This window comes from Serinus canaria, chromosome 5 (assembly GCF_022539315.1).
Source record: "Serinus canaria isolate serCan28SL12 chromosome 5, serCan2020, whole genome shotgun sequence".
In the NCBI taxonomy this organism is placed as follows: Eukaryota; Metazoa; Chordata; class Aves; order Passeriformes; family Fringillidae; genus Serinus; species Serinus canaria.
The window spans coordinates 54,396,803-54,422,176 of NC_066319.1; the positions used below are offsets into that span (position 1 = coordinate 54,396,803).

A 25,374-nucleotide genomic window follows, 5' to 3' on the forward strand; every position below is an offset into this window, starting at 1 on the left:
GTCATAAAAAGACTCATGTAAGGACTTAGAGGGCTCCAACACAGAGGAATTTCCTAAAATGCAACTGATTTTAGTTATTTAATGCACACAAAAAACACATCTCTTGATGTGGTTCTGGTTATGTCACAATTTATTTTAGTGTTTTGCTACATTTTTTACATTTAATAGATTTAGAAAAGCTTTTTTCTGGAAAAAGTTGTTATCTGTTTTCCTTGGTTTTTTGGTTTTTTTTTATCTTCTGGTGTCTGAATTTTCAGTAAACAGATTAAATATTAATACTTTCGAAAGACATATAAATATTTTAGTTTTTAATAACACTGAGAGTTGGTCTGTTTTATATACACCTTATTTGTTATAGTCTTGTATGAACTGATCTTTGAAGTCAGGAGTTAATTGCTTTTCTTCTTTGATCAGATAAAAACATTTGGAAAGACAGAAGAAACTCCTTCTTTCAGGTAATAAATTCCCACTCAACAAAGAGGATTTCACACAATCCAAATGTTCAGTTCCATCTTCTACGTAATCATTAAAATGTACAATAATGTGTTAATAATGTAATGTGTAAATAATGTGTACAATACTGTCTTAATGCACAATTATGTGTTAAAACTCTAATACTGGAACAGTCAAGCAAAGACAAAACTTACTGAATACATAATAAACCACAAGGAGATTTTAAAATTTCTGCTAATTCTATCTTAAACAGTAGAGAACCACTGGCAAGTATTATACAAGAAGTGAGAATTGAAGAGGAAATTGGAGAAAAGAAAACATCAACAACACTTGACCAATGAAAAAGAATACAGTATGAAATACAACAGGAAGACAATGGGAAATAATGTGATGCCATTGTTACCTGTCATGTGTCCTCATAAAATCCCAGAACTTCTTAGTGCCATTCTGGAGGGAAAAAAATTAAAAATCAATCAAATTAACTCCAACTAAAAAATTACTATCATGAAATTTAACAAAACTTGAGAGGCATTTCTTTGAAAACTTAGTACAGTTAGTTTTATTTATGAGGCCAGTATTCTGAATTTTGACAGTTAGTTTTACAGACACTAGAGCTGTCGTAGGACAGTTCAAAATCTTAGACCCACAATAATATGATGACAGCTAGCAGACATTTATTGCAGCCTTCAGGCCCAGTTTTGGCCACAGTATCAGCTTCAGCTGCCCAGTCTAAGCATCCCTGGTGCCAGGAAGCCATAAACAGCTCTGTTATAACCAGTAAAACAACCCACAGGTATGTTCTTCCATGTCCAGAAATGCTCTTAACCTGGAGAACAGCTCAGCCCTTACCTCCTAACTAAATCCATGTGGGATCCAGGAACAAGACTCCTTCCCTCTAACCCCTTACAAGGACCCTTTGGTCCCTTACAAGGACCAGAAAAGGAGTTTTGTCCACACCTAATGAAGGGGTCACACTCTACTCTGCATAGCAGCTGTTCCTCTACACTGCTGGTGGTGCTGAGGGAACTCTCTCCCAGCAGGCTTGAAATCAAGCACTCACTCAAGAACTGAGAGACATAAAATGGCTGATTTTCTCAAGATGGGCCAATTCCTGTCCTCTGCCAGCTTAAAAAGAACAATATTCATTACAGCACAGCTGACAGTGATCCCTGAAAACAAGTGCTCTTTCACAATTATAATGAACACACACATACCTTTCTTACCTTTATATTATACTATCTATTGCTATACTATAGCAATTCATACACATCAGTTAGTGGAGATGCATATAATTCTTTACTCTGTTTACTGGAAGTGTGATGGTGTTTTTCAGCTCAAATACAACTCAAAAGATTTCACTCCCAGGTTGATTTTAAGTCTGTGTTAGGAATCCGTATGAAACCAGAGGAAATTCTTGTGGTTGATACCTTTTTCTTATAAGCAACACAAAAATGAGACCTGCTGAAGACCTATACATGTAAAATATGTTTAATGTGAAAAGCAGCACTTGACTTCTATTTTAAAGTATGGTTAAATGGATGATCAAACCCTGAGCAACTGGTTAATGATTTAAAGCAGGTAAATGTGAGCAATGAGAGAAGAATCAAGTTCAGTTGGTGAGTAAAGGTGCCAACCAATATAGACAGGCCCTTCAGCTCTATTACAGATGTCATGGCTACCAAGTACACAACAGCTGGTGGGGATTAGATAACAAGCACTCTGGTTCAGAGATTAAGCCCCTGAGCTTTATGAGTTTACCAAGCTTTTTGGAAGAGGGACTGTTTGCTTGCTAGCTGGGTTTTCCTTCATTCCCACAACTCTAATTATAAACAGTTGTTCACCTCAAGAGAAACTCTAATCCATGCTTCCATTGGTGTGTGCACATACCTTCTCTTAGCACTGACAGGAATACAACGTGTGCATTACAGGAAAAGCCCTGTCATTGTTTAAATGCAATGTAATGTTGAAAGGGAAATAAAGACAGCAAATTCTTAGTGTGAACTGAAATATTAAAGCCATTGCTTCCAAATTGGAGTGTATATCCAATTCATTCCACCTGCTGAGAGACAGAGGAACAACTCTGATAGGACTATGATACAATACACAGCTGCAACATAGGCTGTGTTATGGTAAAATAATTTAGGGTATTAAATGTGCAAGGTCAGCTCAATCTTTCTGAAGGTTTATTTCTACCTGTAAGTAAGGTATGTGTGGGATTTGTTAGATTGCTAAGCAATTTTCCATTTAACACAAAAGAATTGGAAAACTTTGTACCAACAGTAATGTCTTCTGCATGTAACTTCATATTGTTTCTCTAGTCTCAACCTTCCCCTGCCCCAAATCATAGGTTGGTGCTACCATCAACAATTCTCTCTCTGTAATGTCCACTCTGGAGAAGTGTGGGCGTCCAGCTGCTGGAGACGCCATAAAAAAGCCTGAATCAAGTCTCTCCCTGCATTAATTTAGACTATTAGTCCTGTGATACTGCATTCTAACATACAATCCCACCAACAATCTTCCTAGCTCTTTCCTCTTGCCAACATTTTGCAAATTATAGAACCTGATCGCTTTGGAGCACTTATGAGAGGGTTTCAAATAGCTGAGGAAAATTACACCCTAGAGAATCATCCTCATACAGATGGGATCCATCAGAACTGAATGACCTCTTCCCAAGGATGAGCTCTATTACCATTAACAGAGCCTACCTCACGGACAAGCACATAATTTTTAGCAGAAAGTAAAAGAAGGAACTTAGTACCTAAAAATAAATTAATCAGAAAATAAAATCTGTATTTTCAATTTTCTAGGCCCAGGTAAAGCACTTTCTCTAGAACATGATTTGATTATTCTAAGACACAAATTCAAAACCAGCCACAGGCTAAATTATTTTGAGTCAAGACATTGGTTAATATCATATACTCTGACTGGACAATGCTTACAAAGATATTTTCTGTCTATATTTGAATTTAAAAAATTTTTCATATGATCAAGTTGCACCTGTCCAAATAAATAAATCAATAAACAAATGAAACATTCCAACATCTCTTTGTTTACAGTGGCAGAAACTCAAATGAGCCCCATTCATGCCCTATTGTCGAAGTCAAATGTAATTTGAACCCAACCGAATGGAATTGAGTTTCTATTGTACCCAATGCATGGTTCTTTCCTAACAGACTGGTGGGAAGGTTGCTAATTATTAATAGCATGTAAACAGTTACCAATGGTTCTTATGCTGCTTTACATACTTTACAGAACATTAATTCCAGCCAGCTTCTGACCAACTATATCAAGCTACATGTAGTATCTCTATCTTATCTTTGAGACAAAAGTATTACTTGCTGAACTGATCAAGATTCATGCTTTTAAAAGCCAAGTGGCTATGATTACTTGTTAAACTGTTCCACTCTGTATGTCCTGGTCTTTGACAAAGCTCTGCACAGTTACAGACAGCTCCAATATTAAAGGTATCAGTGGTCAACATCAATCCTAAAAAAGAGAAGTATCTTTCTGAAACACAAAGGCTCTCTCAAACCCTTAATATTTTTCATTTTAATAAGCACAGGTAATTGCATTATTACAAGTAGTCCACTCTCCAATGTCTAATAAGGAACAATCACAGTATCTCTCAATGCAGTGAGAAATGAGTATAACTGATTGCTGGGAGATCTAAGCATTGATGACAGGAAGGAGAAAGAATTATTTTATGACATTTGAGAAAGATATAAAAAATAATGCTTCAAACAGGAAATATGTCCTGTGATGTTTATAAAGATAAATATGTCAGAAGTATTTTAAATTAGTTTTAATCTGTTCAGCATAGCAGTTCTGCTACTGCAACAACCTTGTGTAACACATAATCAATTTGGTAAATCTTTAATCACAAAGTAATCACACTCTAGTTCTGTGCTCAGTGATCAGGTTCTGTGATGTTGCAACACACAACTAGTGCATATAGTATGTGTAAATTAATAAAGCTGTATTCCAGGAGAGGCAGCATGTGAGACAACCTCGTTTCACATTACACAGAAGACAGATCACTTACCCAAGTACTAATTGCATAAGAAAGCCATACCAGGTCAGACGAGATGTCCATCTTGCCTTGCAACCTGTCTCTAAAATTTAAGAACAGAGAAAGCACACAGCAATGCTTCCCCAGAACACTCTTCTAAGTCTGGCAAAAGGCACTAAAGAGTGGCAAAAGACAGTGCTTCAAAAAGGCTCCCAAATTAAACATGGTCCTCCCTCACCTCTAAAAAGCAAGCACAAATAGCCATTTCAGTACTACCTGAGTGTGCAAAATGTGTCACAAGACCATACTGTCTGTAAGACTGACTTGGTAATGGCATTGGTACCTTAATCAGAATTAACATCAGCTCGCTCCCAGCCTGACAGTCTGCACAAGGAGACTCACTGCCTTCTGGTTCAAGTGATTGCAGGACAACCAGGCCAAGGGCTCTCTGCTAGACAAGTGTTGACAGTGGCTACAGCATTAGCAGATGTGACTGCTACCTGTGCAGAGCTATTTATATCACCCATCCTTGATCTTCACATTCTCTGTCCTGCTACCATCCTTGAAATAATTTTCTTTAGACTCTTCCAGCACCAGCTCAGTGCCAAAATTACAAGCAGTAGTCTCTTCACACTGTCTGTAATGGATAAGTCGGACTTGTCTGCAGCCTATCAAAATACCATTCTTTGTCACATGCCCTCTAGCTAAAATGCCTTAAGAATCACTGTGCCAAGGATATTGCTGTCCTTTGCTTTTGTCCACCACCTGAAGCAATGAAATATCTGAACAGCAAGGTCAAATCACTGCCAGAATGCCTAAAGGATAACTCTTGCTTGCTAGAGGAACTCGCCTAAGACTTAGCCAGGCAGGCCAATAAAGAAGAGAAAAAGGACTTGCTGTGCTAATGATGTAGAAAGAAACATTCACTGGCACTAACTGTTGGGCTTTCAAAACACCCCCAACGCAAATAAACCAATCCCCTCACTCTTACTGTGGTCTACAGTCCTCCAGACACACAATTTCTCTGCAGCTGCAGCTTTTTCAAATGGAAGGAATAAGTACTTAAACACAATTTAGAGAGAGAGGTGTAGGCCTTTCCTCAAGGATCATTCCAAGAATCCTCCCAAAGAATAAGATCCTTTCAATAAGTACTTTTTTTAATTAGAGCTGTGGTACTCCAGTTATAAAATGCTACTGAGTTTCAAGGTGAGGAAGAGAAAGGACACGGATGCTGTAGTCCATGGCACACAGCTGACAGTAACCTTGGTACACTGCCACACTAAGGGCTGACACAGCAGAAGTCTGAAAAACCATGAATCACACATAGATGGTGAATGTGAAAAAATTATTCACTATTTCTCATAATATAGAAGCACTATGTCATAGCTGGCTACCTGAGAAAAAGGCTGAGATTCTTCTGGGCTGAACTTCTCCGATCTGCCTCATCTCAATGAAGCAGTGTTCAAGTGCTGTAGCTGCACAGAGAGGTTTAAAAGAATTAACTGACAGCTTCCAAAACAGCTGCAGACAAACTGCATTACATGTATGTTTTACACATGTGCAATTAAAGGCTTATTCTTTTCAGATTTTGTTAGAAGTTTTATTCTGAAGAGTAAGCCAAAACCATGTTGGTGTAACAAGTGAAAGAACACTCACAAAAATGCTCTAATGCTTCCTTTAACTTTGTGTAATAATTTTTTCACAACATCACACAAGGGTGTATAAAATAAATCCTCCACACACAGGTTTACAGTAAGAGATTTCCTGTAGTTACTCTGTTGGGAGTTTTATTCAATAAAACTTTGATTGTCACTTATTTAATGACTCCTTGAAATAAGCTCTGGACAGACAACACAGAAGTGAAGGAGAAATATTCTTCACCCAAAACCTTCTTAAAGTCTCTCCTATATTATTTGCCTTATACAAGTATCTAAAAATTTTAAAAGTGACCAAATTAAAGGCACTGCCTTATGTCATCTCTCACATTTATCCACTTCTGCTTGGGCAGAGAAAGTCTAAGTGGCCAAGACATGTAAAGTTACACCAAAACCACCTCAGTAAAAAGGTTTTGAACCTTGTATTGTGTATTTTTGAAGAGAAAGGTAACAGACCACGCAGGAATATCACTGAAAATGCAGGAGACATATGTCCAAAATATGTTCAAAATAAGCAAATTAACATCACATATACCACTAAAAGAGAAAGAAATCTGTCCATGACAATGATTAACTTCTTTCTGTTTACATTACAGGAGAGACAACATGAGGTTTGGCGACCCATTGTGAAAGGCACTAAACACATATAGTGGGAACAGTTCCTGTTCAATGATCTTACAATTCAGTTAGAGCCCAGACAAAAGTTGATGTAAACAAACAGAGGCAGTTTAGACAAATACATTATGATTTAGATAAGCTACATGCACTAGTTATGAGGGTTAAAATGACAAACAACAGTCATGATCCCCCAGTCTCCACCATTTGGATTGGGTTTAAAGCAGTCACCCAAGAAGTAAATGTTCCATATTTGTGAAAAAATACAACTGGAGAAGTTGAAGCAAATATAACATAAAAATAACTCTGTCCTCATTGCTCCATTTACTCTGTTTCCACACTCCTAAGACACAAAAGTAGTTAATGTCCTTAATACAAAGGGATAATGAGCATTCTTCATGTAATAAAATAATTATACTATAGGTGTAGAAAAACAGATAAGAGAATTAATTGGCAAATAACGGTCTTAAACCAGAATCAGCAAAGTCAAGTAAGAGTGAGGTCCCTGTTTAATGATTTACGTGGACCAAAGCAGTAAAACTCTCTAGAGAAATAATCAATTTTTTGCTTTTCTTCTGCTTTCAAAAATTTTTTTTAAATCTTTGAGGGTTTTGTTTTTCTAATAGACTTTTTTTCACATTCAACCAATCTTCTACAAATGTAATCACACAGTTTAGTACCAATGTGCAAAGCAATGCCTCTATCTGGAAAATCACTGTGCATTCTCCTGTGGTGTCTACTTGTTGCCCAGATCTTCATAGCAAGACAACACTAAACTTCTCATTTTATTAGATGGGCCTTTGTCAGGTTAATCCACATGAGCAGTCAAGTCACTGACTCATGAAGACAAAAATCTGCACCAACACAGCCAGCTTGTGCTACCTCCTGCCACCTTTATTTCCTTAAGTGTCTCAGCTTAATGCTTTTCAGACATATTCACCTTTTTATAACCTTTTTTTAAAAGCTGTCAAGAGATAAATTTGCAATAAAAGCAACTCAGTAATTCAGAACTTCTTGGTTTATAAAAGATATAGTTCTGCAACAGGAAAGATTTGTGTTAGCTGCTGCTTCTCAAGTCCCAGACCCTGGGTTAAACAGAGTGGATTTCCCCTATGGTAAAGCCATAAAAGTTATGTCCTCATCCCTCTGCAAATGAACCTTTCCCTTCCTTTCTCCTCTCACTACTGAAGAAGTGCTGCTACCAGTTGAGGCTTCCTTGTTATGTTTCTTTTTCAGCCTAATGGAACCTGATGTCACATCAACAATGGTTTTCAGTGGCAACATATGAGCATTGATAACCTAATGTAAACAATTTCTTGTGAGCTCAATTATTAATGCTGGAACTCTCTGTTCTATAGAATCAATACAAATTGTTTTCAGTGCCCACAATGATGGGCCTGCAGAAACTGCACTTCCAGGACAAACTCAGGGACTTTATTCTTTTCACTTCACTATCAGAGACAATTAGTCACCCAATTACCTTGCATTGTCTGAACATTTTTCATAGTATTCTCAGCATATGCCACATACAAAAACTATGTGAATAAAAAGAAAAAAAAAACATCCTCAAAAGACAAAGTTTGGAATTTTTTTAAAGAAATAAATCATTGGTAGTCATCACAATGCTGTGAAATCTGTATGAAGAACAGAAACCAAAGTGAGACAGCTAAAGCAAGTTTGGACTTCTGATGACAATAAAATACCTATTCAATACCTATTCAATACACTTTAAAAGCTTTATTGCTTCCTGTTGAATATTTTTATTGGATTAATGAGTCAGTGGGGTGGATTTTTGTACACAGAAGCTAAAGAACTGCCATGCTGTATCTAAAAATCTTCATCCATTAAAAAAAAAAAAAGTGCAAATGAACAGTCAAAAATTCAAGGACACTTAATATTCAACTTTTTCATCTAAAAGAAAAGCCCGGTCTTGAATAGACTACTTTGCATCTGAAATCTGTTTGAAATAATGACTTATCATCATTTTTCTGTCTACTTGAAAGGTTTGATTTGTAGCAAGCAGGGAAAATGCTGTCTTCTTTTTATATAATTACAGACTTCATAGAAAGTTCTACATTATCTTTCAAAATGGAAGGAAGCACTTCCAGCTAGCATAAAACCATGAACTGAGTTACAAAAATATTATAATCAATAAAATGATTTCAATTTGCATTAATTGAGTGACCTTTTTTTCCTTTAGAATGTACACATCAGTGTTAGGGAACTGTTGTATGCTGGGCTCTCTTATTACATAACTACTAATTCAAATGCAAAGTTGAAGTCACTCTGTCCTGGGGTGCAGTCCCAAAACAGTGTAAAAACCAGGCTGCCCCTTTTCCTACCCCACCTGCACATCTTTACTCTACTCTTACCCCACCACTGATATTTGTGAGGGCTGGTTCTGGGAACTCACCTAATCAAAAAGATTTTTTTTTGCTCTAGAAAAAAAAAAGATGAAAAAATTATTTAGTAGAATGAAAGTGAAAAAACTAATAATGAAAAATTATTAGTCAACATGAATGCAGTGCCATCACAGAGACTGTGCCATCACAGAGACTTCAGCAATGGCTATTAAACAGAACAGCCTTGGTCCTCTCACAACTACTGCAGGACAGAGATGTGTGTGATAGGGAGTGTTCTACCGAGAGACACATGCACACAAAAAAAGCCTAAATTACCATTTCAGTCCACACCCACTAATCCACTCCATCAGACTGCACACGCTGGAGTAAATGAAGCCTCATCTTCAAAAGCAATTTGCAGAATTACTTTCTGATGTTGAAAAACTACTTCAAAAGAGTTTAAGTGTTATGGAATTTTACTGGGTTTTTTAAACAAGCCACTGTTTAAGCTCAAGAGGAAGGGGGGGAGTGTTTGCTTTTTAAACAAAGCTTGTAATATTTCATTACTAAACTATCCAGAGTGTTTATTTTAAAAGCATCATGATTACAAATAATGGCATTTTTCAGTTTTTAACTTCCCTATTCAAATATTTCAGTTGGAACTGACTCAGTTTAGTGCCCTTGTAGAGTATGCACCCAAAATTACACAAACTGATGACATTTTAACAGAATTAAAAGTGAACATTCTACCTGAAGCTAAATACTAGTGCTGCTAATTGGCTTTAATTGACAATATGAACAGTTCCAGAAGTAAGACTGAGCTGGTGAAGTCCATGCAGACAAAACATCCTTTACACTAAAGGACATCATGCCAGATGTCCAGCAGTTCTGGGCAGGGCAGGACAAAGTTGCTGGGGTCTCAGCTCATTTTAAGGCTTGAACAAGAGACTGGAGTGCTCAGCTCTGTGTGACAGCCATCTCTTTGATGCATGGGCTTCTTATCTGAAATTAGCTGGAAGACATAAAGGTACTTCTTGAAGTAACCTTAACATCTACCAGTGGAGACCACACCAGGGATACCTCAAGGGACATAAAACCTAAGGTCAGAGACCGTAATTTTTACAACCCATATCAATTTTCTCTTCAAAGAGAAGGTTATTCTGGTAGGAGTGTGTAATGAAACTGCAAACAGATGGTTATAGCAATAGAGTTTACTGTTCAAAGGTGCAATTTTTTCACACTTTGGGAGGTAAAGTAAACAATGGAGAATGCATTAATTTATTCAACTGTTAATGCAATACTGGGCCAAGCCACTTTGTTCATTTTATGTACATCAACTGCCGGAACAATTACAACTAAGATACCTGATGTGTAAGTAAACTTTCTCCTATAATCCTCTGGAAGTTTACTTTTCAGGTCACAGTTTGTTTTTTTGTGTGTACTTTTCAACAATGGAGTTGTTGCAGTTTACCTTGGCATTCAGCTATCATTAAGATCGCTTACCTTTGAATGAAATTTATAAAACATGAGAATTAAGCATATGTAAGTACATTAAATACAATAAAATCTCCTTTCTCTCCTTGTTTTTCTGTTTTGAATATACATAATTATCAGGAACAATTGCATGTACAGATCAAACACACTTTATTCCAAGGCAAATCTACAGCAGTGCACTGAAATCTATACTACAAAGAATAAGGACATTGAGAAACACAATATGCACAAAGGTCAAATTTATGACTTTTCTCACATCATTTTACTGCCAAGTCAGCATATAATTTAAGGTTATAAGTTGAGATACAGATGGGGATTTCCTAGTATTAAGTTAAATCCAATTCTGTACAAAGGAACCAATTGCTAACAGGTAGAGTCTTCAGATTCCTTTCTCATTGTATACAACTGATAAAATTTAAAGTGAATATTCAACTGTTCTTTTACATAAATTCCTTTTATATTATTGAATTTTGCTGCATGTATTTTGCCATTTTCTCTAAACTGTGTTTTCCCTTTGAAGTTTGTAACACACTTTCTTATTTTGCAGGGATAAAAGGAACATACGCCTTCCATATTTCCAAAATTACTCACACTATTTTTTCTAGAACATTACAGGAAAACATAAAACTTTTAACTTTGACTGGATGGAGATAAGAAAAATATTCCTAATAACAAAAGAAGTTTTAACAGAGATAATGTAGTTTGGAAACTGCATTCAGCTGATGTGACAGCAAAATACTTTATTGTAAGCAAGTGCTGTACTTTCAAACAGATGTATTATACATCTCACACTTGTACCCATACTTGCTGAAAACCTCCCCACCAAAGGCCTTTTCTCTAATCTTTTACCAATATTTTTTCTGATATTAAGAAAAAAATCTCACTCAATTTGCAATAACTACAATAGGGGCTGAGAAACAAAGGTCCAGGATGCACATCTGCTGGCTCCAGCTCAGAGAATAAAAGCCAGGGAAATACCTCAGCCAAAGGCTGCTGAGAACTCCTGGGTGTTCTGTGCCTCAGTACTTTTTCTGGAGTTTTCCTTATTTGTATAAAGTATTAAATATTGTTGCAGTTGGAAACAAACAAACAAGCATGGTCTTTGTAGTTCAGTAATAAATTAATCAGGGGAACACCGATGTGGGCTCACAGCCCTACTTCAAATTTATAATAATTCATTAACAGCTCTCATTAAAAGATGAGATTTACAAAAGCACTTTTTAGCATTCAATAACCTTCACCTTTAAGACCCTCACTAGAAAAATGGAAGAATTTAATTTAGACTTTACTGTGGACCACTCCAATTTCAGCCAAATGCCAGAACCCCCCAGTTGCATCTAAACATCTTTATTGAATAATGTAATTTCTGTGGTGGGACTTAGACTGCAATATTTGTCGAGGATTACAGAAATTATTTCTGCTCTACTACCTGATAGAGCATTAGTGAAATTAAGCAAGACCAATTCCTGAAAATTCCCTTGGAAAATGGCATTTAAATTCCAACAGTTAAATAAAGACAATATGTTGTCTTAATGAAGACAACATTTTCCAAACTTCTAAATTTTACTGAGATTCACATGAGAAAAATAAATTTTGTTTAATTTTAATTTTTGGTTTTTTTGTTTTTTTGGTTTTTTGTGTTTTTTTTTTTTTTTTTTTGTTTTTTGTTTTTGGTTTTTTGGGGTGTTTTTTTTGTTTTTTAGAGAGACCAAAAGAATTAAAAACATTTCCAGGAAACCTGTTTTCATCTTTTCTTGTTCACTGGCAGCTGCTCCTTTTGACGAGTTACCAAGATAAAGGGCCTGACTGAAATTTCAGACTAGTGATATTTAATGACAGTCAGGGGCAATAATTCTGCACTCATCATAACATACCTAGATCAATCATGTCTGTCTGTAGTAGCTGTTTCAAGACAGAGTGAAATTCAATATTAAGTACCCATTGCAAGTTCGAGACCCCGCAGTGGATGAGAATTCTCACTGAATATTCTTGAGCTCCTTCCTGTACTCATCCTGTGCACTCATCAGTCAAAATAACCTTTCAACCCCTTAGGAAGAGGATTCTCCAAATGCTGCACACAGGGCAAACACTGCTCTGGTCCACATCACATTCCCACAGCTCATGATTCCCTGGTCAGTTACTGGTACAGCACAGCCTCACGTAGGATCCCTGACTCAGAGAGAGATTCACCCCCCTGGTTTTGCTGGGATTTAGGGCTTTCACCTCATCCCTGCAGGCACAGCAGGGAGAAAAGCAAACACAAGTATAGTAGGTAGAAGGAGTAAATGAATCTTAAAATCATCAGTCCCAAGGCAACCACTACGCCTACAAGCATAATTTCTTCATCTTTGCTACCCTAGGTCATGACCCTCATCCAAGAGAGGAAGGAAAGAAACTGTCCTTTCATCATTAACTTTGCTATGTCATTCAGGAAAACAACACTGACAACACCATAAAACCACAGTTTAACTTGCCACTGGTACTTCAGCCAAAAGCTAATCACCACCATCAATTGTCTAATATTTCTCATTACCTCTTTAGTCATTCTGACAATTCATGGCAACTTACATAGGATCTGATTAAAATCTTTTCTGGCTGACAAAGAGCCAGCAGGAAAATAAAACTATCCCTCTTCTACCACAACACTGGGCCACTCCACATTTAAACAGATAATAAATCTGCATTCAAAACCAATGCAGTTGATGAATGCTGCTCTAATTAAAAAAAAAAAAAATACTGACTGTGTCACCTGAAGCAAAATACTGATAAGAAAAATCCTGTCTGTAGACTGTTGTATCATTAAAATTGGATTAAAAAACCCTCCAAATACCACAGAAAATAATCCATCATGCATAACTGCCAAGTTACTTCGTTTTCCTAATGCACCTGATAAGCAATATCATAGATCACATGAGTATGATTTAAAAATGTTTCACAAATCTATTCATTTATATATATAATTTACAAAGGACAAAATACATCTGATGCAGCATTCAAATCAATGCAGAAAATACAGCTCAATGAACTGTACACCTCGTCTTACACACCAGGCTGGTACCTGCCAACAAAGATCCAGCATGAAGAAGCTTGACCAAGGTTAGTAGGCAGCACTTGGGTCATCCTGAGTCTCAACAAAGTTGAGAAGAAAGCCAGGAGCAGCACTGCTGTGTCTCCATGGCGAAGTAAGAGCAGGGGAAGATGCATCCTATGCACCAAATCTCACAGGAACTCAAGGCTACCACTTCCTCTAAATATGTTCATAGACACAGTCCCAGGATTTTGAGCATGTCTCCTGAGCAGTACTGAATACTGTGAGCATGATAAAACTGTTTCTTGGCCTCTTTTGTTGGCTCCTTCAGTAGAATACCAAGAGACTTTAAGCCCTAAGACTTCATTCTGAGCATGCAATGACACAAACTCAGCATATAGAGGAGACTAAATCATAGACAAAGAACAAAGGTCACAAGTTCATCCCATAGGGTCAGCAGGGCTGGTCTGAGAATGAAGATCCAACATTCCCAACTACTACAGGCTATTCCACACCTTCCCTTCCAAGAGCATGACACACTTTTCTCACTAAAATGTACACATAACATACCACTGCAGAAAGTTGTTTCTTCTTCCTTTCATCCTCTCCCCAAGGCACAACTGTTGGGTGTGGTTTATCATCCCACTTGGTGCAGGAGTGGAAGGCCTGACACTGCTCTATCCTATGGGCTGCAGAACAGTGTACAGACAGAGGGGAGGGAAAACACAATACCAACTGGCATGCATCTAGGTTTTTTCAGAAATACTTCAAAAGCAAATATCCTGACATTTTTTCCGTTTAATGAAATAGTTTCCCTGACTTTTTTCAGCCCCTGGGTGTGATTAAATCTCTACTCTCCCACCCCCCAACATAATTCTTACACTTAAATCTTAACATTCATATTATTACTTTAACAAATTAATCTTTCTCTATGGAGTGTCCCATAATGCTCTACGGAGGCTCAAATGTTCCCATGAGACCTGTCAGATTTCTGCTAAGAGGTTTAAACTCCTAGACAGATCAAAGAGAAAGTAAGGAGATAAAAAGAAACAGGGTTCTCCAGACTGACAGGCCAACCACCTCTCCTTGTCAAGAAATAAGGGTGGTTTACAGAAACAATAAAGGAGACATTAGTGTTTCAGATTTGGTGGAACTATCCTGTAAAATACTATAGCAGTAATTTCCATACTAATAATTACTGATTGGTTTCATGAATAGGAGGCCAATATTCACAGAATGATTTAGGCTGGAAGAGACCTTCACGATTATCAATTTCCAGACCCTCTGCTGGGCTGGGACACCTTACACCAGACCAGGTTGCTGAAAGCACCATCCAATCTAGCCTTGAACATTGTAGGGTTGGGGCATTGACCCACAACTTCCCTGGGCAACCTGTGCCAGTGCCTCACCACTCTCACAGCCAAGAGTTTCCACCTAATAAAAAAATCTAAATCTACCTTCTTTCTCTTTAAGACCATTCTCCATGTCCTATCACAACATGAAATAATCTCATACTGTTTTTTAATTTATCTGAACAGTACAAATCAAATGAGTTACAGATAAAATTTTAGGCTGTACAAACTGCAGTGCTATGGAAATGTCACTCTGAAGAGCAACACAGCTTTGCAGAGTAAGCCAGAAATTGCCTATGTCCAATATTTTCAAGTGTCAGAAATGGTGCAATGCTGAAAGCAGAGTGCTAAGTGCAGAAACACATACTAAATTCTACAGCAGATTTGCCAAAAGATTTGATTTTTGAAAGCCAATTTTTCTTCTAATCCTGCTGCTTCAGAAGCTCAACAAGTTTAAGTGGCATAATGATAACCAAAATGAAGCCAAAATGAAACTAAACAAAGTCAACAGTGATAGTTTATTTCAGCAGTTCTGGATAAGAATATATACAAGAGCTATATACCGTCATAGCCTAAATTTTTTTTATTACTATTTATAATGTTATTGTCAATACATTAATGTACTGTTTGCCCCTATTTTTTCCCCATATTGACTTCCAGCTCAGTTTGTCAGAATATATAATTTCTGCTTAAAAACCACTAAACTGCTGGTACTCCAATCAGCTTACCTACTAAGTAAAAAAAAGTTACTCAAATTGCTTTTGAATTTCCTTAAACTAGGACTGAATAGAAACAATGTAAGGGATGGCCTGGCCTCATCAATGAGAAGAGATAAAATATCATTTTATTCAGCAAGGTTGTAATTTCACAAAGTTACAAAAATTCATTACAAGGATCTTAATATCTGGGCAGACGCACTTATTGTCTAAAATCCATTCTAAGTTCACAAATAACCATTACAGCTAATTAAAACATCATCTAAAATGACAAATACCATTGAAAAGAAACCTTAAAACAGTAATATCAAGTGACTAAATTCTATGTAGCTGATTGGATAGTCAGTATTCTTACTCCCTATTTAAATGATCTCGTACATCATAAAAATCTTACAGATTTCATTCAAATAATGTCATGCTTCTGGGTGTAACATACCATTTCTAAACCTTATCATTTGCAGAAAATCCAGTAATTGCAGTCATCTCATATTAGGCTCTTGGGAAAAACAATTTTCTGCATCTCATAGAATCAGATCCGGAGTCAGAATTGTGCATAATGTAGCTGTTTTACTCCAGAAGGAACTTGTGAATTAAAACTGGAATTACAACACTGGATATTTCTGAAATCTGAAGATGGATATTGTACTTTATCAGCTTGCTGAGGAATCATTCTAGTCTTTAAAAAGAATTGTTTGTATTTGCTTACTAAAAGTGCACCTTGATCATATGCAGCATGAGATCAGAAAAAGCATTTGGTTTAAAAAAATGAGGCTTATAGTCTCAGTGGAAATGCTGTTTTCAATGTACACTTTTTTTTCTTCACTTTTTCATATCAGATCTACAACACAACAGTAAAAAATACACTATTTCCTTATTAGGAGGACTGTGGAGAGAATTGTCAGTGAGGAGAGGAGAGGAAAATAAGAGATCAGGTTCCAGAAGAAACATGCAATTACTAGATGATATACAAATGCACTTTGCACACACTGAACACACAGAACAAATGTTATGCACTACAACACAAAGAAAAACAACTATTTCAGAACTAGATAAGAATTTGAAGCACTAGTTAATTAAAAATACCAGAAAAAGGCATCCCTTAAGACAGACAGAAAATTAAAAAGCACAGTAACGACCACCTACATATTTTTATGCTTTGGTACTTTTCCATCTATACATGATGAAAAAAACCGCAACACTCATGGAAAAAATAAAACATCTTGCAGATATACAGAGGGTCACAAAAGCTATGAAAGAGATACTTAACACAGGTTCCTGAGCAGATGACAAGCCATTAAACTTTCACCTTTAGGTAGTTATGATGATCTGATGTCTCTTTTATGATATCAGCCATTTTTTTAATTAAATCTACAATGTGTTTAACAAGCAATTCTTCCATCAATCTTTGATGTGTTTTACTTATAAAGCAATGACAGTTTTCAGCTCAGACTCCTTAAAGTTCCAGAGAAACCATTTTCCACTCACTTGCTTTGAAAGCCATTAAAACAACTTGATGAAGAACAGCAGCAGGGGGCTAACAGAAGCCAAGGCTTAGGAACAATCTTTAGATTTTTCTCCTAAGACTTTCTCACAGACCCTCCTCACAAAGATCCTCACGGCTTTTCATCCTCTCCTTCCTCCCAACCCCCTCCCAAAAATCAGTTCGAAATGACAGATGCAACTAGCTCCAGATTCTGCTCTTTCCTTAATTTCACTTTTACCTCTCAATTTTGATAGACTCAACTGAAATCTGATTCCCACAAAGGCAGTCCTCTTATCATCTTCCCACTGGGAAAATGTAATGCACAGAAAGATTCAAGTAACTTGTGAACACCTTCTAATATGTCATCCATTCTAAGAGAGTGCACTACTGTGAGACATGTACCTATTACTTAAATACTACTGGCATTCAGTAAATTGATTGAATTAGTGATCAACTGATTAGTGATTTATCTACAGTTCTATGTGTTACTGCACTATTTCTGAAACTTGCATGACAGTGACCCTATAACTGTTTCAGTACTGGAATATAAAGTAAAGAACTATGCAAGATGACTATAAATTATATTTAAAATGGGAATTGCCTGTAACAAATGGTAAATTATTTGGTTATAGTTTCATGCAAATACAGAAATCCCAGTTTTATGGAAAACAGACCTATTAGGACAGTAATTATGCTAATTAGAATCAGTAGAGTGGATTTTTTTCATCTCTGTTTTGCTGTGCTCACCATAATTTTATTCTTTGATTATGAGTGGCTGAAGGACAAATTTCATTGACTGCTAATTTTATGGGACATCTGTAACTCCAAAGCTCTACCAACTCTTCAGTTGCTGTGTTCAAGTGATATCACTGCAGTCAATGGAACATGGAACTTCTCAAATGTGAATAGCTAATTCCATGAAGCAGGGCTATGGGACACATCAATCCCAGATTCTGTTTACAATCCCTTGTTTTTTTACAAATGAGAGCTACAGTTACAGGACACATGGCTGGAGCAAACAGGGACTGAAGGAGGCCAGCCTCATGTAGAGGACAGGGGCAGCACATATGAGGGATTTGAGGTCAGGAAGGACAGATGGTGGGCATTCCCATTACAGCTAAGTCACCTCTTGTCCTTGTAACACTGAGCTTTGTATTTGCCAGTTGGTGACTCTCTCAGTTTGTGTTTCTACAAGCTTTACCAAGCTTGAATTTGTAACTCAAACTGTGAGAATACATTGTGGAATAAATTTCTAGATGTCTTGTGAAAAAATCTTATTGGTACTTTCTCAGAACATCAATAATTATACTTTCTGCTTGTCCTCCCTTCAGCTAAAGTAATACACTATTAAAATGTTTGTGTGAGATGTTTTTAAATAAGTTTTTCTTTAGAGAAATTTGAAAGAAAAATCTCATAAGAAATTCTAAGTCAGAAAACTAATGTACAACCCTATAAGAGAACATGCAAAAAGTTTCTGTTTGCTTTCTGACATAACTATATCATAAATATTGGAAAAGGATCCATCAAGAATATAAACTAAGGAAGTCCAAGAAGTAAAGAAACAATACCCTAAGGAAGAGGAGGAGTTATGTATGATATTCTACAAGCATTCAATCACTTTACAGAATTGAAAAAATGTTAAGGCTGGAAGGACCTCACAAGATCACTCAGTACAAGTCTCTTAACAGTGGCAGGATCAAACATATGTTATGTGAGTGCTATGTAATACATGCCAGATACAGAATATGCTTCTAAGCATTATCCAGTCAGAGCCTCCATTCCAGGCTGTTCCATCATTCAAACTATTCCACCATTTGTGCAGTCTCAATACTAAAACAAACAATTACAATCCTATATATGTAATAGCACTGTAAAATTGTTATGCTGGAAGTACACGACTTAGAGTTTATCATGAACGCTCTTGCAGAATAATAATTTATTTAAAATTACCATTAGCATTACTTTTTTCCATATAAATTTTCAAGAATGTTTACTTCTCCAGAATGGTAAACTTTTCTTTTCCCATATTTTCTATTTCAAGAGAAAGAACATCTCTCACCTTCAGGAGTTTAGCCTCATTTCCCTATAATGTATTCATCACCACTCAGCACATCTGTCCCAGCAAATCCCATTTCCTGTTCTATTCATGAGGCTCAGCAACCTGGAGCTTTAGTGATTGCCGCCACACTTTTCCCATGGCCTTCTCACCTCTCACCCCCCCACGCACCCCGCTCCCATTGTTTATCATCTGTTCTCCCCTGCTGCAAACTGCTGTCAGATGTTCACTTATCCCTAATCTTACTCACTGCCTTTGATATTCTTTCTAATCCAACAACCTGTCAACTGGGGCATCAGCCCATGTCCACACCAGCTGCTCTGTCACAGGCTGTAAGATTCCCTCTCTGCTCCAAGAGGTATTTAAAGGATTTTGACACAGCAACCTCAACGTGAAACAAATAATTAATGCTGTTTTGATCAGTGATCAGGGCTTTAGTGTGACATGAGCTGACCACTAAGAAAAACGGAGCTTTACTTTGTTTAAACTTCAGTAAACTTTAGTGTTGCTATATTAACAAGATTTTGATCAATGCCTGAAGGACACTACCAGAAAGCTAAGGTCTTTGACTTGGGTTAAAAATTATGAAGAATAATTAATCTGAGTGCAAGTCGGAGGGGCAGATAACATTATATGCCTGCTGTGTAAAACATGCTCATTTATGCAGTATCAAGTTGTATAGCGTTTTCAAAGCATGGGAGCTGACCTTTTATGAGTTACAGCTGAAAATACAAATGTATTTTAAATACTGCAGCAGTTGAGATAAAATTATTTAAAACACTCGTTTTCAGAAATAGAGTAGGATAGTTTAATACCCTATAGAACATCAAACCCTGACATTTTAAAGAATACTGCCATTTACAGAAAATCTAATTCCCACAATATTCAGATTCGCTATAAACACTTAAAATTTTACAGTGTTCATCTGCTTTAAAACATATCAAATACACATAATGTCATAGCTGAGATTGTGATTCAGATGACAGATTTTCTGTATGAGGAAAAGTTTCTGCTAGTTAAGCAAACACATGAATTTTGATCCAAACTGAAAAACAAATACAGCATTCAGTTGTTAGAAGAACATGAGCACTATTTTATTTCTCAGATATAAATGCAATTACTACAAAAGATATGGTACCAAACAGGACAAAAAATCTATACCCTACAGTAGCTGTATTTCACACACAAAAGTATAATAAAACTTCAGTGATGAATTATATAACATGGTTCCTTCACTTAGAACTAAACCACTTTTATTCTTAGGGCTTGTCTATACCAGGACATCTAGAAAATGAATCTCAAGTAAGTACCTTGATGAACTTGAATTCTGCTACTTAAACTCCATTAAACCCCTGTGTGGACACAGTCATCCAGTTTAGTTTACTGCTCCCTTAGGGCATGCACTGGAAAGTTAGCATGGATTAAGGTAGGGTATGAATTCAAAGTGCAATCGTACTTTGAAAATGGTTTAACGTAAACAGAACCAGACTCTTTGTTGTAGAATGAGACATGGAGTTAATCAGGAAAGTCCTGTGCAGACAAGTCCTTGCACATGAGGCTACTGGAGTGGTATTGCCAGAGCTGATGGTTTTCAACTTCTTCATCTCAGATCTGGAAATATCTTCCAGGGAAGCTGTAGCACATTAAGCCTGCTAATAACTGATCTGCTTTTCTTAGCTGCCTCATATGGATGAACTACAAGTATTCCAATGGCCCTCAGTGAGCAGCATATCAAAACTTGAGAAGTACAGCTTAAACTCACTACAACTTCTGTACCGCCTCCTACACTCAGCCTTAACTTCACAGTTACTGTGCAGTAACCCAAGTAGTCTGATGGCATTAAATGAGATTTTACTGATCGTTTATGTAAGCGCAGCCACATTTCAGCTACAAAAGGTGCTCAACAAGGCCTTATTCTTTCCATTATGTGACATTTGCTGTCACAAGTGTGTTAAATCATAGTATGACTGACCTAAAAATACGAAGTTTTGTCGCTGTCAACTACTTTTCATGCATTTACTTCAAAGCTTACGTTCACTTGTCAAAGCATGCTGGATAAAGAAATCAAGACTAACACGACATAATTTCACTGAAACAAAAACAAGTACTAGTGTTCTTTTCAACTACTGCTCTTATTAACTAATGCTCTTCATTTCCCCTTCAGTAATTAATAAATGTCTTACACAAAAATAACTTGTACAAATTTTCAGAGTTGAATTCAAAGCATATGGCAGAGTCAGAAGCAGACATGCCTAGATTCCTTAGTTCCTTTTCTTAAATCTATGTTCTAATTGCAGAGAATACCATTTCCCTCAAAAGAAATTATGTTCCCTCAGTACTCAACTCACTAATGCTATCTTTGCAAAAACTTTTCTTTCTTTTCTTTCACACATATGAAAGAATTATATAGCACCTCAACCACATTCACCGTTAACACAGCAGCAGTCAGATCAAAAATCAGCCTCATCCAAGATCTACCTCTGACAGAAGCCAAGATGCCCAAGTAAGAATATATTGTTAAAACACTCTCAGACTCCTGCAATTTGCAGCTCAGGGACTCCCTGAGCTGGAAGCAGTATATTCCCATTTAAGATTAATACTCAACACTGACATAACAGACTTGACAAGCTGAAGAAAATGAGACAAACTTCACAGGGAAAAAATGGCATCTCCTTTCACTGCACTACTGCTTTAAAAAAATGAACTGCAAATAAATGTGTTACTTGGTAACATATTTCCTACTACTGGAACCTTTTGAAGATTCAACAGAAGACTTACTTGTTTGAACAGGTAACTTAAAAATCTGTTTACTCCCTCAACAGCGTAATTTTTAACTGTCAAAACAGAGAAGAATGTTTTATGTTTATAAAAAAGCAGACGGAAGTTCCAGAGAATATTTCAGGCAGCTGGGCACATTTATTTTGCTATTACCATATACAAAAATTCCTAAATGCAAAATAAGATTGTTAATATTATTGTTACACTGCCCTGCTTTGCTTTTTCTTCTTCAAAGTTTTTATGGCATTAATGATACAGGGCTCACTTCTTTCTCCATGTAATACACATATTCTAATCTTGATGACATCTCCAAGACAGTTAAAATTTTAAGATACAGTGGTTGCTCATGGTCACAAAAGAAAGCAGTAGCAAACTCAGATCAGAAGAAATTCCTTCTTCACTGATGAACTGCACCCTGCTCATGAAGCACATTTTCTACCCATTACAAAGCTCATGAGGTGTTAAAATCTACAGCAGCCTTGAAAATTGCTTTAGAACTACTCAAAACTCAAAGACATAATAATTCCCTTAAAAGTGAATGAAAAAAAATCATGCATTAAAATGAAATTGAAAGGAGCATTTTTCATGTTTAACTTTAAAATAAATTATTCTAAGGATTAAATCAATAGAGGAAATGTGATGCTAAGGCATTGACCTACTCTGAAGTGTGGAAGGAATGTGAAGCTCAGAAAAGAGCAAATAGTTCCAATTTACCATTACTGACTGCATGGTTCAGTCGATATGCATGGAGTTTTTGAGGTTTATCCCACCCACATCATTGAAACAGATGCCCATTCACCATTCCACAGATTCAAAACACAAACTCACTCACACACAAACACGCTGGGAAAATTACTGACAGTTGGTTCTAGTCTGGTGGCAAACTTCTAAAAGTTCCTGGGCAGACGCACATATATGTTTATAGAATGCAAGGAAACAGTGGCAAGAGCTCCCCTGCCAGAACAACTTTCAAAAACAAAGGTATGTGAGTCTGGGAGAGATCCACAATGGCTTTGATATGTGAGCTCTGGACAAAAGTCTCTATAACAGCTCAAAGTATTAGTCCAGCAGCTAGATGCTTTCCCCCAGCTGATGGATGCTGTGCCTCCCCTTTGAAGGGTGCTGTCCCTAGCACAGAGGTCACCAAAAAGAATATGCAAAGGCAATTCACTTAGTTCTGTGTAAAGCTTAGTGATTTGGCTTAAAGGGCTCATGGCAGTGGGTTCGAATTGGAACAACAGAGCAAAAGCTTCAGCAAAGCCACCTTCTGCTGATTCCCAGGGGGTAAGAACCACAGGGAAAACTTGAATGCAGTAACTTCTTAAATTGCTACAGCAAGATTCACCATAGCTCTGTCAAAACTGTGTGTAAGGGTCCAAATCCAACATGCAGAACCACTGATATCCCTCCCTGCTGAGGCGCTGATTAAGATTTCGTTGTATCCAAATCCCATTTGGATACTTAATGCTGCTCAAGTCATAACTACTCTCCTTAACTGTTGACAACTCAAGAGTTGACTTCATGACTTGGAGTCTCAGCAGAGTTCTTAAACTTGGGGCTTTTTTGGGGTTTTTTTTTGGTTTTTTTTTTTTTTTTTTGGGGGGGGGGTGTTGGTTTTTTGGTTGGGGTTTTTTTTTTTTTTTTTGTCTAATATATAGGCTAGTGCCTGGCTAGCATACACAAAAGAGAGCTGAAGATTTACACACAAATGTGTTTCCCAGCAGTGAGCACACTCTCCTGTGATGTGGGAAGAAATATTAATTGAAGTGAGATCTTGCAGCCTGACTCTACCACATCCCAGGGAAATGCCCTAGCCCTTGGGCATTGAGTTAATCTCTCATTAGCCATCCCTCTGGTCTCTTGAATAAATTATTTATGAAAAGCAGAAAAACTTCAATAGGAAAAAGTGAAAAGAGATTTACCATGGAGTTCCTGGTAAAGAAGCCAATTCTTCAGGAGGTGATGTATGTTTAAAAAAAAGCCAATTTAGATAACAAATCAATTTGCACTTTGGGGGCAAGCACACATTAAAGCTAGACAGATGCTATCCTCTATGTGAAAAAAATGAATTTTCTTCTCTCACTACCAAGCAGAACCAAAATATATGGGAACACAGGGTTCCTACTGACAAAAATGAAGAGAATATTCCTCAGGCTAAGTGAGGTACCTTGTCCATCTCTCAACACCAGGCCACATCATTTAAACATGGTTCATTTGACTAAGGGCCCCATCTGGAGCAGGGCTGACAGCTGAAAATAGAAGCTGAGGTCCCTTTTGGAGTTCTGTCAGACACCCATTTTGAAGAATATAATCTTAATTTGTACTTTACCCCTCCATATTGGCCCTCACCAAAATCTGCAGTTTGCTGAATTCCACAATTCCTTGGCTGCACTTCCATTTCTACCTCTACACTACACAAAGGCAGAATTTAAATGAGTCACTGGTACAGTGATTTGTCCAGCAAGCCAAGCAATTCTCCATAGCTTGGATGCCCAACATGAAGCTGCAGGGTGCCTCAATCTGCAAGGTTTGAAACCTGGAACTCTTTCAGAAGGGTATACAACTACTTTTATGCTCTACAGGAAAAATTCAGAGCTCATTGCTTTCACTTAAAACACAGATGGGCAGAAGGAGAGGATGATGAAACACTTCATATGAAAAGCTCTCATGGGAAGAACAGAATTCACCATGGGCATAAATTGTTGTATGGTTTTCTGCCATTCCTTCTTCAGGAACTGCCATAATTTCTTACAATCCTCACTTCAGTGAAACAGCCAGAAAAGGACATTTTTTTTTCACAGACTTTTAGAAGAGTATTTCTATATGTAACCAAATAAAATCTAAAGGATGACTCAACCTCTTACAACACAGGGGAACTTGGGACTCAAGCACAAATCTACAAGGACAGTGCTGTGTTTTTTTCTAACATGACAGTAACTGCCTGACTGGATTTGATGTAAACACAACTCTGTTCTTGTGCTGGTCCACAGCTCCCAGTCTGAGCATCTGTATGTCCAAGGAAAATACTCAGCTGGCCAAAACATTAATGCAATCCTTAGGCCTGCAACTATAAATGTGTCAAATGCCTCTGAGAGCAGGTTGACAATGACCTGACTCTGTGGCTCCACTCTTCACCAGGTGGGACCACAGCCTCCTTCAGATGTGTAACCTATCTGGGTTTACAGAAGTATTTCCAGAATCACAGAATATTCTAGGTTGGAAAAGACTCATGAATATCACTGACCCAACTCTTGAGCGAATGGCCATACAGAGACTGAGCCTGTGACCTTGGTGTTATTAGCACCATGCTCTGACCAGCTGAGCTTATCTACACAGGATTTTGTTTAGATTTCAGCCCCCAAATGAATCTTCTTCTGGTGTCTTACAGATTTT

The 25,374-nt window shown here is 37.1% G+C and overlaps 1 protein-coding gene across 1 annotated transcript in view; it reads right to left on the minus strand.

Annotated features, from left to right (window-relative positions):
- NUDT14 (nudix hydrolase 14) overlaps positions 1-25,374 on the minus strand; it is a 60,880-nt gene that overhangs the window by 30,708 nt on the left and 4,798 nt on the right. The window contains exon 2 of the mRNA XM_009101686.4: positions 857-900. Coding sequence (XP_009099934.3) covers positions 857-900 — 44 coding nt within the window. The remainder of the gene's footprint in view (positions 1-856; positions 901-25,374) is intronic.